Raw genomic sequence first — 16,755 nt, 5'->3', positions numbered from 1 at the left:
AATTCTGATACTAAAAAAATCCACAACAAATTGCACTTACATAACTGCTCATCCAGGCATGGTGTCTCTGGGCACTTCAAAACAGTAAAGTTAAACGAAGCATTCAATACACACTTATTAAAATAAAGTATCCACTAGAGAAACCTGATGGGCTTGCAGAACACTGCAAAACAGTCAGGAAAAAAATTAAATGTACACATATAACAAGCAGCAGCAGATAGAATTCCTGTCAGGGACAAAAAAAAAAAAAAAAAAAAAAAAAATCTCCAGAAAGCTTCACAAACCCTAGCAAGACTTGGACAAAGTTTTAAGAGAGCTCATTTAAGTACTAAGTAAAGCTGGCACTGAGAATTCAGGATGCACAGGAAGACTTAAAATTCCTAAGAGGTGCTATCACAATCTCAGGGGAGCTGAGAGACTTGCAATGGGTACCTTGCTGAACATATTAACAGTCCAAGACTAAGACTTGCTGGAAGCTTCTAGTAAAGAAAAACTAGGGCACTAGATAGGAACAAATGCATGGAAGTGGTTCATATATACTCATGTGAGCAAAAAATCTAAGCTTCTTTTGCATAGCAATTGACAAATTTTAATTGGGGACTAGTACGATCAAAAAATTCCCTCTTGAAACAGATTTGTAAAGTGAAGTTACTTGAATACTGAAATAAATGACCTGATTTTTCAAAATATGGAGCTATTCATCATAGCCTATTGAAGTTCAATAGAGTTGCAAGCACTCAGCATCTTCCAAAGTCAGGAAATTCTTAACTAGCTTCCTGGAAAAAAAAAAAATAGATTGGGTCAACTAATTTATGGTCCTTAGCATTCATTTTTAACTCTCTCCTTAATATGAATCAGGAAGCTTGAAGCATCAGAAGATATCAGCAGAATTTTCCAGAATGGAGGATACAGTACTTTATCCAAACATTTTGGGCTTTTTTTCCCCTTAGTTCTTCCCTGCCAGCCCCTCTACATGCTTGTTTTTAATGTAACATAATAGAAGATTCATCTTTTAAAGGGGTAAAAACTGTCTATATGTGAATATATGGGGGTGGATAATCATGAAGACACCTATGAAGAAAATTCATGATCAGCCTCCTATTTTGGTAGCAAAATATTTAAAAATCTTTCAAATAAGTGGCACTGCCCTTTTTCAGTGAGTTAAGAATATCAAGTCCTGATCAAAAATTGAACTCTTTCATGGGAAAGTAGATGACAAAGCACCAGGCTGACAGAGTCCCTTATTTAGACAAGGAGAGAAGGAAAAGAGAAGAGAGCTGTAATGCAACCTCTATATCACCTATTAGAAGACACAGAAAAGGATAATCTACAGCTACAGCTCTCCTGTTTGGAAGGCCCATGGATAAAATATCGACACAGTGTCACTAAAAGCAATTTATATCTCCTGGCTGATCCAACTCAGCACACTCAAATAACAACCAAAGAATAGGCCCACGTTGTTTATCTTTATAGAAATCAACAACCAAGGGCTACAGTTTTTCTCTGTCTGTATAAGAAAACTCATTTTAACCTCCTCATAGAAAAAAAAAAAATTTGCATATCTATGTAGAAGAGCTGAACACATTTTAACTGTTAATACACATTTAGGTTCAATTTAGGCTACAGGTGGATGGTTGCACTGATGTATTTCATTTACAGGGCAGCACAACATTTGCCTCTAAGGAAAAACAGTGCTAAGATCCAACTTGGAACCAAGAGGTTTTCAAAATTCTCTGCCAGAGAAGACAATAGTCTGTCACTGCTAGGAAACTTCAAGATATTGTTTTCCATGCAGATATACCACAGTGTCTCTCTCAGTAGAATCACATTAAAAAAGCAGAGGAATAAAATTTCCTCAATTTCAAGATGGAGTAGAAAGAGAAACAAGTGAGGCACTTGCTTAAAAAAAACAACAAAAAGCTTAACAAATTCTCTAGAATAATTCTGATTACACCCAATCGTGTTTTTCCTTTTTTTTTTTAATTTCTTCAGCATTACTCGTTCTTTGAGCTAATTCTACCACTCAGACCCAAGAGAGAATAAAGACTCAGCTGCATAACATTTAGTCAATACAGATAAGCTCACAGAAATATCCTCTGCAAAAATCAATGTGCAAATTCAAGCAGGCCATTCTGATCAGGTGGAATAAAGGTTGTACAAGGTTTCCAATTATTTTGGCTTCTCTTGTGTTTCTGGAATATTTATAAGCAAGGGAAGTCACTTTTTTGCCTACAAGAAAGGATCTAGCTAAAACTTTGACCATTGTTCTACCCTTCTTGACCAGCTCCATTCCAATAACACTGTGTAATTAATAAAGCCATATAGTAGATAGGAACAAATGCATGGAAGTGATTCATATATACTCATGAGAGCAAAAAAATCTAGAGCTGCTTTTGCACAGAAATTGACAAATTTTAATAATTTTAATAGTTGTAATTTTTTGTTAAGGTATAACAATATCTATAACTAGAGAAAAATATAAATAATTTTCCAAAAAGTTGATTTTTCTGAGCAGTTGGCAAGTTTGATCACAAAAATTTGCTAGTGAGAGAAAAAGTACACCAAACTTTTTCATGGCATACTTTGCCATTTTTGAATGCCCAAAATAAAGACCTACCCTCTTTTGAAAAAATTAAGCATCCCTATCCTCCCTCAGAGTGCAGTGAATGCACTTTCAGTGTGAAATCTCCATTTCAATAGGACAATCTCTTTTCAGACTAACACTGGGACATTTCAAACAATTATATAATCATTAAATTAAGCCCAAAAAGCTTCTTTAAGGTATTACTGCCATCACTGTATAGATGGCTAAAGTAACTACAAAACAGTTTAATGACTTGCCTGGGATTGCACAGTAAACATTTGAGAAAAATGGAAAAATGATGATTCAAAGAGAGCAAAACATTCATAGGGGTTTTTTTTAAGCTGTTCACAGCCTGAAAAGCAATTACTTAGTGGTCCTCAAAGGATGCCATGAAGGATGCTTATCTCTATTCCTGAGCACTGAAAATTACCAGCGACAGACAGCAAAAAAGGGATTGCAACCAGGAAAAGGAAAAAAAAAAAAAAAAAAAGGAAAAAAAATTAGGTCTATAGAGCTCATTTCTCTCCAGCTCACAAGGCAAATTTGTTGGCCTGAAAAGCACGCTCACTGAATTGCAGCTTTGAATGTATTTCTCATGGTGTGACTCCACAGCTGCAAAATCCCAGCTGCAGTTAGGGCTGTGGGGCTGGATCCTCTGTCATCGTCTCCAGCGGTGGCTGTGGCAGGCTGCAGCTGGCCTGCCAGCAGCCCCGGCTGCTCTCCAGCAGCAAGGCAGTAACTGCAGTTGTGTGTAAACAGTAGTAAAACACTAATTTCACAGGTGTGGAAATGGGCTGAAAGTGCTTAGTGTGGTTCCAGCCCAGCACTTCAGGCAGGTGGACACAGCTTCCCTGGGAGAAGTCACAGGATGGGGTTATACATCATCAGACGGGGAGGGGTGATGAGGTGAGTGCTAAGTCTTCAAAAGGCCAAAACCATAATCACTGAATTTCAAAGTAAAATCACTTTAGAGCCAAAAAAAAAAAAAAAAAAAGAAAAAACAACAAACCCAAAACATCCCTCATGATCCCAGTTGTGAGCCATTCTCCAAAGACTGAAGATAAGGATTGTGCCCTTTCCTCACATTCGTCTGAGAGTATTCTCATGTCTCCTGAAGCATGATTGCTCTTAAGGAAAAATACTGCATCAAATGGTTCACAGATGCTAAGGATGAATTAACAGGGTGATAGTTTATAACCAAACCCACAAATTCATTCCTTCCTCAATATTCAAGTTGGCCGTAAATGCTTCATTTTGGTGAATCCTTCTGAGTCCAGCCTCTAAAGGGTACAAGTAAAGGTGTCATTCAGCAGGTGGAAATCCAAGATAATTGCACCACTGGAAGACACTGACAAAATTAAAAGGACTTAATGCTTAACATCCACTCTAACAAATCATTTATTGCTTAGTTTTGTTTGACCTGTGGCGTGTGGTTATTCCATCTTTCCCTTCCTGGATCCCCCAATAAAGCCCATTCAACACTTAAGGGAAAAAAAGGTGTTGAGACTCAAAATAGATCTCATGGGCAACAACACACCAACACAGCACACATCTCTTCACTGCAGGGTTTCATTTCAAGCTTCCAGGGCTGCTCAGGAATTTCATTCTTATGTAGAGAAAACCAATCTCTCCACCTCTCCAAGAGTTAAGCAAGTCTTGAAAGAAAAGAAAAAAAAAATCAAACCAACAATATGCAAAATGTTGAAAGCTGTCACATAAAAGACAAGACAAAAAATACTCTACCAACCATCCTCTGCAAATACACCTCCTCTCTTTCAGTTTGTTCCAAGGGTAAAGCTCCAGAAGAAGAGAAGCTGCTCTAGTATAAACTGTTATCTAAGTGACATAAAGACATTAACTAGGCCAGGAGGTCTTTTGTAGATAAATATGAGGGTAGTTGAGAAGCTGCCAGTTCCCTTCCTGCCTCTTCCAGGTCTGTCCCTTTATCTGCCTAATCGGCAAAGCATCAAGGAGAAGTTCCCCTTGGCAAGGGTTTTGCTGCTCTGACACAGTGCTGGCACACACGGCACGAGAGGCATTGCCTGCTGCTGCAAGAGGTGGGAAGGAATGCCAGCCCCATCCCTGTGAGCAGACTGTTTATTACTTACACCACAAAGCTGCTGGAATGGGAGGACTTGGGCCCAGCCCTGCCAAAAGGGGATGTTTGGCCTGGCAGTGGGAAGAAAAAGGGATGCCACAGGGCTGTCCTAACTTATGCTACTGGCAATACTCCTTGGGTAGAGCTCGCTGTCTTGAATTGGCAGAAAGACCTCAGAGTTCAATCCTTCCCTCCCCAAATGATTCTTCAATCTGTCACAGAGAACAACTAATGGACATTGAAAGGAAATAGGTGATTTTTTTCTTGTGCTAGGGAGATTTTCCAATATACATTTTAAATTTCCCATTTGGAAGAGAAAAGGTTCAAGCAGGAATTAACCTAATTTAAAGATCTCTGCTGTTGGCCTACAAAAGGAACAGGATCGTTCTGTAGTTGGAGACTGATTTGCTGTCACCATTTATTCCAAGATCCCTGTTTCCTCTAATAAATCCTCATGCTCTTGCCTTACTCCAGAGGACAAATAATCACCAGGTCTTCCTCATCTAACAGGGTCAGGAAGATAAATGCCCAAAGCCACTCAGCCTTGCAGACAGCGACAGCTTTGGCCTTTCATGGTGTTCCTTCACAGCTACCTCTGTTCATGCTATGGGGTCCCCCAGGGATGATTTGTCATGGCCCAGAGCAAGTTCCCGAACAGCTCCTTGCATAATTCAGTGACAAGTTACATCATTGTTTCTCCTGGAATGCCTCAGGGGGTCTCCTCCTTCTTGCTTTTCCCTTTGCCAACTTCCACTCACATCTACCATCTCAGCAGGGTTGTTATTTGAAGCAATGACAATGTTTTGGAACATGTTCCAAGGTAAATTAGTTTGCATCTGTCACAAATTCTGCTATAAACTATACTTGCATCCCACAAAAAATCTCCAGGGTAAAAAACTTTTAAAGAGAGTGGAGGCTCAAAGATCCCAGTGTTTTATTATTGACCTAATCTCTCCCTTAAGAAGCTAAAGTAATCTTGCTGCAGCAGCAGTTTGGGAGATACCACTCGAATAAAATAATAATAGGAATAAACTCAGAAAAATCCCTTTTCTTACAGGTTATTAAATCCTCCTGAAGCAGGGGAAATGTCAAGAATAAAGCTTAGGACAAATGGCTGGATATATTTTTTACTTTCATATGTGCAGACTAACTCAAGAGCCTTGAAGGAAGGAATCACTTCCTTGGGTATTCTGGTTCAGTGAGCCGAGCTGAAAATCATTCCAAAACATGTTTCCCATCATTACAAAAGGACATTTGAGTCAACTATGTTCTCAAAGTATTATTTACATCCACTTTTCAGGATTTCATCAAATGCAACGTGACTACGCTGATTGAATGGACACAGCTCCTTAATTGCATTCAGAAGAGAGAGCTGCTTGAATTTTATTTATTTACTTACTGATTTATTATTATTATTATTTAGCTGTCTGCTTCCAACTGCAAATATGTCTTTGCTGCTCCATTAACCTGATCACATATCTGTGTTTCAAACTCAGCCCAGAATGTCCACACAGGAAATATCTCTGCAACACTTGGGGAAGCCATGCCCTGCATTTTATGGCCAAATCATGGGTTACATTTTTAATGAACACCTGTCCAGGTTTCCTACACAGTAAACAGATATTCTCCACGAGATTGTGTGTGCACATCCAACATCAGGTTCTAGCAAGAGTTGCAATGGCAATGGACCATCAGCACATATCTTCCTTTTGCTGTTCCCAAAGGAAAGGTTTCATTGCCCTCACAATCCAAACTGTGTTTGCTACTTGTTACATTCCTCTGCCAGCAGATGTTTCAGCCAGATGTTTCACTGCCAGTTTCTGACTGGTTCACAAAACAGGCAGTTTGTTCTTAAGATGGAGGGAGAGGGAAACAGAAAAAACCGAAAACAAAACAACAAAAACAACCACCACCAAAAAAAAAAGGAGAAATGTACACAGCACAATTGGGTTACACTTTCAATTACCAGCAGAGCAATTCTGAATTTGCAGTGGGGTGTAGGAAAACAAGATCCACTCATACACAAGGTACCTATGTCGACCAATTTTCCCTTAAAGATAAAGGCTGTAGAAATGCCTCATACAATGTTACTCAGAAGACCATCTAGAAAGCTATTTACCATCTCCTGAAACAAGCAAATTAATCAAACCACTGTTCTCCTATTTTGTATGACTGGCCAGCAGAATATGCATTTTCAGAACATTCCTAGGCTCATATTCCAATGCCAAAGATATCTCTGTTAGAATTCAGGGCATTATGCTGCACATTAAAATAAGCTCTTTAGAAGCAGGTAATAACAATTCTTATTCCTTCTGCTCCTGGGCATAAGATTACCTCAGCAAACTTAGAAAGTTTTTCTATCCTATCCCATCACCATTAGAATGGCCTGCTCAGAATTCAGTATTGACACTTGGTGTCCCCTGTTTAATCTGATGATGACTACAAATATTAGGCTTTGTCCTCTTGGTTGCCATGTGATGCCTGTCAATTCTTTATTATGCTTTTTTTACCTTCCTTTCATCTGTTATTACATTGCATGGTGAAGAAGAAAAGATGTTTTCTTTCTGTTGCCTATAAACATCTTCATTGCACTTCAAAGTAGCAGGGGGGAAATAATTACAAATGGTGAAAAACATGGTTCAAAACAAATAAAAAGAGGAAAAAATGAATCCTTCTGTTCAGTGAATTGAGGCATCAATATATGTATTTGATACATAACCTTTCTGTAGCCAGATGCACTGCAGATATGTCACAGATCATTTTGAATAAATAAGGTGATCTTCCTTCCAAATGTACCACCAGCAAGTTGGACATAATATTTTTTTTAAAAAATCCAGAAATTATATACAATACTCACTCCTGTTCCTTATTAGACACTTATATTTTTTCACCTCCAGGTAGGACAGTTTATAAAAGCAACTCCTTTCCCAAATCCCTACTGGAAGCAAAAGGAATTTTACATTACAATACGCTCCACACAGACAAATGTTTTATTCATACCACATAACTAAAAAAAATATATATATACCAGTTAATTTTATCTAAATAAAAAACACAATGTAGCTTTTAAATTATTTTAAATTCTTTTCTTAACCTGCTGAGGTATTTTTTAATTATTTGGGATGAGTGGCACCAAATGCAAACACAGAGAGTGAAACCTCAGAGATGTTTACGGTAAGTCATGGAATCCTGGGGCCCTTCCATATATGCTACAGATAAATGGATTATTACTAACACAATATTTAAAACAAATAATTAAAGACAATTTAATTTCACTTGGCCAAAAGAATTTCAAGAAGGAGAAACAGATAAAGCTGCTGCCATTTTCAAGTTTGATGGCTGCTCTTCTCTTGTAATTCTTCCCCCTACCACCTGTTTCATACTTGTCATTAATACCGTAATTAGTGAACTGTTAATCAGAGAATTTACAAGCATCACTTATTATTTCTGAGAGATTAAGGGATATTGCTATAGAAATGAAAGCTCTGATTTGGAAGATATAAACCCAGGATCTTTTCCCTGGGACTTGAGCTTGTTCCAGATCTGAGGAAAGTTTAAGCTACACTAAAGATTCTGAATGCTGTTAATTAGACCATATAACACTCTCTCTTATTTAATATAAAACAGTCTACATAAGTAATAGGGGGAAATATTGTAATAGCACAGGCCAACAGGGAGCAAAGCTACTTAATGAATTGAAAAGGAAGAATTATTTTACACATTCAAGAGAACTACTAGGACAAAGTTTCCGCAGTCTGAGGCATATTGTCAGAGCAGCAGAGGGAGGCCAGAAAGGGAAACAAGACATAATACCCATCAGAACAGGGTAAACTGACAATAGCTGACATAAAGCACACACTTTTTCAACAAGTACTACAGCTCCTAAAACACAGAGTACCCTAAATAACTCCTGGAATCTTGGATACCAAATCTAGGTAATAATTAGTCTACCTGGGAACAGGTGGAGAAACCTTCCTATATGCTGTGTGGAACCCGCCCTCTCTGAACTACAGCATTTTGTGCCCATAGAATGGTTTGGGTTGGAAGGCACCTTCAAGGTCATCTTGCTTCACCCTTCTGCCACGGGCAGAGACACTTTCCACTGTCCCAGGTTGCTCCAAGCCCCATCCAACCCAGCCTTGAATACTTCCAGGGATGGGGCATCCACAGTTTATCTATGCAGCGTGTTCCAGCCCCCACCACCCTCAAAATACAGATTTTTTTTTTTTCCTAACATCTAAGCTAAACATCCTTTCTTTTACTTCGAAGCCATTCCCTTTTGTCCTGTCACTCCAGGCCTTGTAAATAGTCTCTTTCTTGTTAGTACTGAAAGTCCACAATTAGGTCATCCCAAAGCCTTCTCTTACTATTTCTCTTAACCTTTCCTCACAGCAGAGGTGCTCCAACCCTCTAAACATCTTGGTGGCCTCCTCTGGGCAGGCTGATGTTCTTCTGGAGGCAGCTCTGCAGGTGGGGTTTCACCTGAGTAGAGCAGAGGGGCAGAATCCCCTCCCTGCCCTGCTGCCCACACTCCTCTGGATGCAGCCCAGGATGTGTTTGGGTTTCTGGGCTGGAGAGCACATGGCTGGGTCATGGGCAGCCTTTCAGCCACTAGGATTTGTTCTCGTCAAACCTCATGGGATGTCCCATGGGCCACTGCTCAAGGTGGATGTCCTTCTCTGAACCCATCTGACCAAAAGGAATTATGTTCAAACACAATTCCTCTCCTACCAGGAAACAAACATCAGCAAACCCTTCTCTGAGCAGTCCCCACCAGTAATGACAAGCAGTGAGAGTGGAGCTTTCAAGATCCTTGGTCCACATCATGCTAAATAGGAACTTTAAAAATCCCAGTGGATTACCAAAGCAAAAATAAATAAAAATGAAAAGTGGGAGACTGGGAGACAAAATCCAGAAGGAGAACAGCGTGGGGAGAGAGACATTCACAGAGAAGGAAAGGGCAAAAGTGTAAGACTAAGAGAGACAGACTCTGAACTGAAAAGAAATTAGGATCTAACTCCCTGTGGGGGTAAAGCAAGGAAAAAAACACCATATGCTGCTATAACAAGGAAAACCAAGCAAAATATTTACATTTCTTTTCACACAACTGAAAAGGTATAAAGCATAAGGAAAACCAGCTTGGTACTCTGGGGGTTTCTCAGTATTAGTTTGTTTACACACAGAGACCCAGGACTTTGCTTAGAGCATCTCCCATTAGCTTTACAGAGCAGAATTACAAATGAGGAACCAGATCCTTCTCTGGAAATGATGTTAATATCAGTCTCCCATGGTTAATAAGCTTCTGCACTGTGGAGCTTTTGGCTGAAAGTTCATGCAGCAAATCCAAATCACACTGGGCAAACATTAGATTGGAATCCTGGAAAAAATGCCAAACACATCAAAAACCCAGAAAGATGAGAAAAACAAGACTCTCATGATTTGACAATGTTGCTTTTCCTTCCCTGTCTCCTGCAAACATTGGAAAGAAACTAATTTTCAGTGCACTCCTTGTTACCAAAAATCCTAACACAATTTATAGACTATAATTATAAACCAGACAGTGAAACATGAAGAAACTGAAGACAACAGCTGTTCTCCAATCCAGAGCTAAGAATACAACATTATCAGTCCCAAAAAGCAATTACAGCCTATGGGACCTTTAAACCAGAAAAAAATGAAAATCAAAGTCAAAGGCTGAGTTTCACTGTCCAGTCTGAGATGCCGGTCCATCATTTGTGACTGTAAGCTATTGACAGATTGCTCCATCAAGTTACAAGGTACTGGCATCATTTATCTGTTACTGAAATGCACTTAAAACATTCAAATATAATAAAGTGACACCTCTACATCATGTTGGAAGTCAAGCAAGAAACAGTTATCAACCAAAATTAGTGCTCCAAGGGAGAGAACAGCACAAGTGTTTGACACATCATCAAGGATTACTGCCCTATTTAACAAGATTCCTCTGGTAGCAGGTAATGACAAAAGTGATGGCTCATAGACAGGGCTATAGATTTTGCAGACCAAAGCAGAAGATGCCACATGGCCTTGCTCCTCTTCTGAAGGCAGAGCACAGGGCTTACTTTCAAGGGTTGTCTGAGTTTAGAGAGAATTCAACATCCAGAACACAATGACTCAAAAGGTGTCATAACTGGAGTAAACATTAACCTTCATAATATTTGAAAAGGTGTCTTCTTGTCATACCTGCTCTAGATTTTATTTAATCATTGTGAGGGGTTTGGGGTTTTTTTTAACCTATTTTGTGTTAAGCATGCGCACAGAAAGCAGAATACACTACAGCATTCTACCTCTGCTCACTGCAGTGAGCAAAAGGATTGTGGAGAGATGCATGGAGGGTATAGAGATGTTTTTCTTCATTCTGTTGTTTCTTATGACTTCTTATATTAAATGACACTGGAATTTAGAATTTCTCCCAGCTTAAATTTTCTTTTTCAGCCTTATCCCAAGGATTTCTTATCCGTGGCTATGCCATTCCAAGCACTTCTTTTCTCTGTACTCAGCCAGGTCTGCCTCGCTGTGACTTCAGCTGTAGGAGTTAGCAAAATTGGCTGCTTTGATTAGAAATGTGTGAGTGGAAGGCAGATAATAGCCTGGTTCTCTACACCTGATCTCCCAGTGAGGGGTCATTGATGGGGGTCAACAGCTGAAATAAGTGTCTCGTCACATGAAGAGTTTGTGAAGGAAAATCTGTACTGTCAAATGAAGTGGAGCACAGCAGCACTGGGAGCTGGAGGGACCTGACTTATATATTTGGGTTGGTTTGTGTTTAGCAAACTTTATTCCAGGAATTAGCTTCTAGGAACTGTAGAACCTGAAGTCCTGCACTGAACTGCAGAACAGAGGTACCTGAGGGTCTGGGAACTCCATCCTCCCAGAAATGGATTTGCCAAAAAGGCAACAGAAGCTGTAGCCACCTTTCCTCAAGGCTATGCTCTCATCTAATGCAATCAGACTGTGGGAATAATCTGGAAGCAAGGGGATTTCCTTAAGCCAATTCACTGATAGGCTCTGATTAAATTATCTCCACTCTAATTAATTTGTTGATTGACAGTTGTAACATGAAGACCATCCCAGATAATTTGACACTGGCCATTGGTGAATCATCAAGTTAAAGCCTTTACTTTAAACGTGACTTGTTATGAATGAAATGTCAAGTAGTGACATTTGATATTTTTGCACTAATTACTACTGTGCATGTGGGCACATAAGCACCATTTAAGCAGAGTCAGACTCAGGTTTTTAGGAGTTCAGGGATCAAAAGAGACAGACTGCTTGTCTTGTCTAGGTTTATAGACTACATAGCTATTGAGAGTCCATTAATCATGTAGAGGAAAAAGCAGCCATTATGGCTAATGAAAAAAGAGATGGACTCAAGGAAGTTGGAATGGATAGGTGCCTGTTATGCCACCACATCCTTTGATCCTCCTGAACAGCCACTGGTGCATGTGTCAATCCAAAATGAATTACAAAAAAATAATTTAAAAAAAGAGCTACTGTTGGGTTAAATGTGACACAGAGAGAAGTCTGAGATCAAGTCACACACTTTCCAACAGTGGGAGACACAGAGCCGTGAAAGCTTACTCCATTACTGCTTAACTTGAATGGTCAAAACAAGTAGGAAGTGTCCTACAGACAATGTTCCTGTGTCAGGTGTGTTGAGAGTGAAAGCCCTGCTCCATCCCTCAAGACTCTTTTATCATCATTACCTTTATAACAGCACTTGCACCACTTTGCCTGTGTTTCCCAGGTCTCATATGTGTAGGAAATTACAGATCAGGACTTTCATTCCCCTACATTTCAGACTCAAACTACCAGAGGTGAAAGGAAAAAAGAGCGGAAATCTGAGGAAAGAGGGAAAATCTGGGGATATATCAGGAGACAGAACCATACTTCCAGTCCAAAACATGGTGCTAAACTGGCTTTCTTTAGAGAAAGCTTAGATATTAAGAACTAAACTTGGTGGCTTTTTGAAACCTTTTGTCTTTGTGATTTTTGACACAACTTTTGAAACTGAGATTTATTCTTGACAAAGATGTAAAACGGGGATACTTTGGAAGCTTCAACAGAAAAAGACATTACAATTCTCAACTCAAGACTCAGAGGATACTATGCCCATGAGAACATGCACTTCCAGCTTCCTTATTTTCTCTTTTGAGTACACCATTGACCCTACCTACAGCTTCCCCCAGCTGTTTGTATAGCTGCCTCTCATTTTGGAGAGTGTGTTGAGAGGAAGCCAGCATGATGGATAACAGGAGTCCTTTGACATACCATGTCATTTATCACATAACAGCCTCAATCCTGCTAAGGTGGCCTTCTCCATATGTCACTGTCAGCTCCTGTGCCACCTCAATGCATCAAAAAGAAAAGTTTGAATATGAAGCACTGTAATTCCTAAGTCACAGCTCATTGCAGCTTTCCAGACACGAAGAACCATTCTGTCTATCTGCCAGCTTGTTTGTTTAATTTTCACTGTCTTACATATGTGAGAAATTAAGTCTTCAGTGTGGAAGAAAACCAGAAAAAGTCAGAGGTCTAGCAGAGGGAAGGAAGATAAAAATCTCTAATTCCATCAGGAATCCAATGTGACGTTTTGAAGTGGAAAAAGAAAAGGCAGCCTATGACCAATAGGTATTAGGGAATTAGTAAGAATTCTTCCTTCTTCCCACTCAAGGACAGAGGTTCTCTAATGGGCTGAGAGGTTCTCTAATGGGCTGATGTGAATGTAGCAAGCTTAAAGCAATGCAGATAAGCTCCTGAACTTGGCTGCCTAATGGACACCTATCTCATCTCTTCCTCTCCTTGAAGGGTACCAAATGCACTGAAGGCTTCCAAGAGAGCCTCTTGAGATTATCCAGCAGCTCCTGCTTTGGGCTACCTAAATTAATCAGAACTCGCTCTGCCAGTGCAAGATTTCAGCAAGTCAGCTCCCAGGGGACTCCTGAGAACACAAACAAGAGGAGGCTGGAGCCACTGCTCCTCTCTGCCCTGCTGACACAAGCCAAGAGTCTCTGTGCAGTCTTATGAGCTTTACCACAGATGGCAATGGAAGGAAGGATGAGCCACCCACACTTTTCCAGGAGCCCGAAAGGATGTAGCCTGGCTCAAATTAATTAAGTGTAATTTTGAATTTGTGCTGCCTGCAGCACTCACACCTCATCTGGAGTTATCTTCCCCTCTCTAGTGTGAAATAGTCAAGGCCCTGACTCTTCATTTCTAGTCCCAAAACATTCCTGCAACAGGGTAAGAGACCTTTTCTCAGCTTGCTCCAACAAACCTCCCTCATCCTGCCCTGCCCATGCCCAGTCTTTGCAGAGAACTCCCAGCACCATCAGGACATCCAGGACTCTCCAGATGAGTCCAAAACAGGCTCATTTTCAGTTCAAGTGTCCTTGAGGGACCCATGACTGGGCACAGCTCCACATCTAGCCAGGTGAATTGTCCTACCACCCACCCTGTCTGTGAATCACCATTTGGAAAGCCTAATTTATAGCCTTCCTCTTCACATTCTTTTAGCAGCTTACAGTGCTTACATTCCTGGCCCAAACTTATATGAATCATAGACCTATTTCCCAGGTTAGATAAATTTGCATTTTGCTTCCAATGATTCAGAGACTCCTCCAGCATGAATGGTGTTGAACTCCAAGAACTAAGATGTCATTTTGGATCACAATAAGTGTTTTAAAATATATGGTTTCCCACTTCCTTGGGTCACTGTCATATAGCCTTAACATATTTCCATTCCATTTAGTTTCCTTCCAAAGGGATCACAGGCAAGCTACAGCTTGAAAATTAATCAATGAACCTTTATTATGCTAACCCTTATTATGGTTACTAGCATGAAGGAACTTAAACACCTTTTTTTCCCCAGGAACTGTTTACTGACAAAACCTCATCCTTCTGTGTCATTCACATCACTACTGTCCTTTCCTGACATCTACTCATTCTTAAAGAACCACCAAAGAGATATTAAACACAATCTTCTTTAAAAGCAGTATTTCCACTAGTCATAAGTCAGATGATTCAAAAGTTCCTATTTTTGGTGCAAATTTCAGTGTGCTGAGGATCTTTGAGCAGTTTAGCTTCAGCCCAAATTGCCTCCCATTTCTGTGTCAGACGGGACATCATCTTCTCTTGCGTATTTGCAGTAGATGCTCTACTTAGATATATTAAAAATGTGAAAAAAACAAGAGCCTATTGAGCCTCCAGAAATCTTATGAGCTGAGTCACTAAAAAACCCTTTAAAGTCCTTTGTAGTCCTACAGGCAGCTCTCTCCCTGAAGCTGCAGGATGGAGCTCTGAATCAACAATATTGCTTCTGCTTTCCTTTGTCTTTCAGAGTTTGGCATAAAGACAGACTTGTTTATGTGCATGTAGGGAAAGCAGAAAGCCTAGGAATGATAACTCAGCTAGGGGCAAGCCTTGGTCATTATTTGGGCCACCAGGCAATGGGGTTGAATTATGGCTTGCCATGACAGAATCCTAAATAACTGTTAGCAGGAAATATTATCTTACATTACAGAAACAATTACAAGAGTTAACCATTTGGAAAAGGAAATCATGCTGCTGAAGAACTGCCATTCAGCCACCACAGCTCACATTCCTCAGATTAAAATAGAAATTTCAAAGGGAAAACAAGATAAATCAATCCAAGTTTATGTGCAAGTAATGCAACATGTTTTTAGGGTAGCACACACCAAAACATATGCATATTTGTGTTGCTGATTTGCACAAACCCATTCCCGTAGGATGAACATCATAATTGGAAATGAGAGCACAAATGGCCACTTAAATGCCTAAACCCCAGCTTGAGTAATTGTGCATGCACACACATATCTGTTTTTCAAGCACAACTGCATCCTTTCAATCCTGGCAATCTGGATCAAAATGGTTTCTATTAACATTATATATGCATTCTCATGCATGGAATACTGTATCATTTGGCCCTCAGAGTTTTTGGCAAACCTCAAAGCTAACTCCTTATTCAGGTTTCCATGAGGTTTAAGCAAGAATTAGCCATGACAGAGTTGTTGTACCTGCACCATTGCTAGTTTGTGGAGAATTAGATATGTGCTCTTTAGGGACCAACCCATCTGAGACTGCATGTAAAACTATGGTTTCAGAGCTGCCACATGTGTTTCTCAGAGATTAATAAAACACTCTGGGAAAAATACAAAACAGAAGGGGGTTGATTGCACCTAAGTGATTTATTTTCTGTGCTTTGCAACATCTGCTGCAGACTTGGTTGCCACAATTTCTACCCAGTGGCCTGAAACCAGAAACCCACAACATTCACAAAGCAATGGTCCATCAGTTATGAAAGAGCCAAGTCCAAAGGTGGGGACAGTAATGCCAGGAAGTAAAGCAGGTGCTTTGTTCTGGCACTCTGAACCCAAGGTATAACAAATAAACTTCTGTCATCAGTCCACACTGTCAGAAGAGACACTCATCAGTTAAAACACGGAGAGAGCTAAGAACACTGTCAAAGCCAGTTCATTAGAGAATGATCCACTCCAGGTGAATTCCAAAACTGTGTGGGATCTGCTGCTCCTGTTGGATCCCTACAATCTATGGGGCCTGATGAGATTCATCTTCAAAGAACTACTGATATTGGAAAACCCTTCTCAATGATTTTTGAGCAGTCTTGGGAATCCAGAGAGATTGCAGATGACTGGAGACTGGAAATGTCCCAGTTTTCATGAAGGGCAAGAAGGAGGATCCCAGAAACTACAGAGGTCCTCCCGTCAGTGTCACAGGTTTGGGTCAGATATTAGGAAAATATTCTTCACCCAGAGAATGGCTGGGCACCAGAACAGGCTGTCCAGAGAAGTGGCCACAGCACCAGCCTGACAGAGTTCAAGAAGCATTTGAACAATGCTCTCTGGCACATACTGTGACTCTTGGAGTGTCCTGTGCAGGGCCAGGAACTGGAATTGATGGTCCTTATGGGTCCCTTCCAACTTGGCACATTCTGTTATTCTGTGATAAATAACAGCCCTGAGCTGAGCTTTTGTTTTGATAAGAAATTGTGTAATGAAAAGATACACTTGAT

The 16,755-nt window shown here is 40.1% G+C and overlaps 1 protein-coding gene across 1 annotated transcript in view; it reads right to left on the bottom strand.

Moving 5' to 3' along the window:
- Nucleotides 1-4,014: 4,014 nt before the first annotated feature.
- Nucleotides 4,015-16,755, bottom strand: part of AGBL1 (AGBL carboxypeptidase 1) — a 69,200-nt gene continuing 56,459 nt past the window's right edge. Inside the window, exon 13 of the mRNA XM_066328066.1 lies at nucleotides 4,015-4,239. Within this exon, the coding sequence (XP_066184163.1) occupies nucleotides 4,230-4,239 (10 nt within the window). The 3' untranslated portion in view covers nucleotides 4,015-4,229. The remainder of the gene's footprint in view (nucleotides 4,240-16,755) is intronic.

The sequence above is a fragment of the Sylvia atricapilla genome, chromosome 13, assembly GCF_009819655.1.
Source record: "Sylvia atricapilla isolate bSylAtr1 chromosome 13, bSylAtr1.pri, whole genome shotgun sequence".
Classification (NCBI taxonomy): domain Eukaryota; kingdom Metazoa; phylum Chordata; class Aves; order Passeriformes; family Sylviidae; genus Sylvia; species Sylvia atricapilla.
The sequence above is the reverse complement of the archived record's forward strand: the minus strand, read 5'-3'. Positions and strand labels throughout refer to the sequence as shown.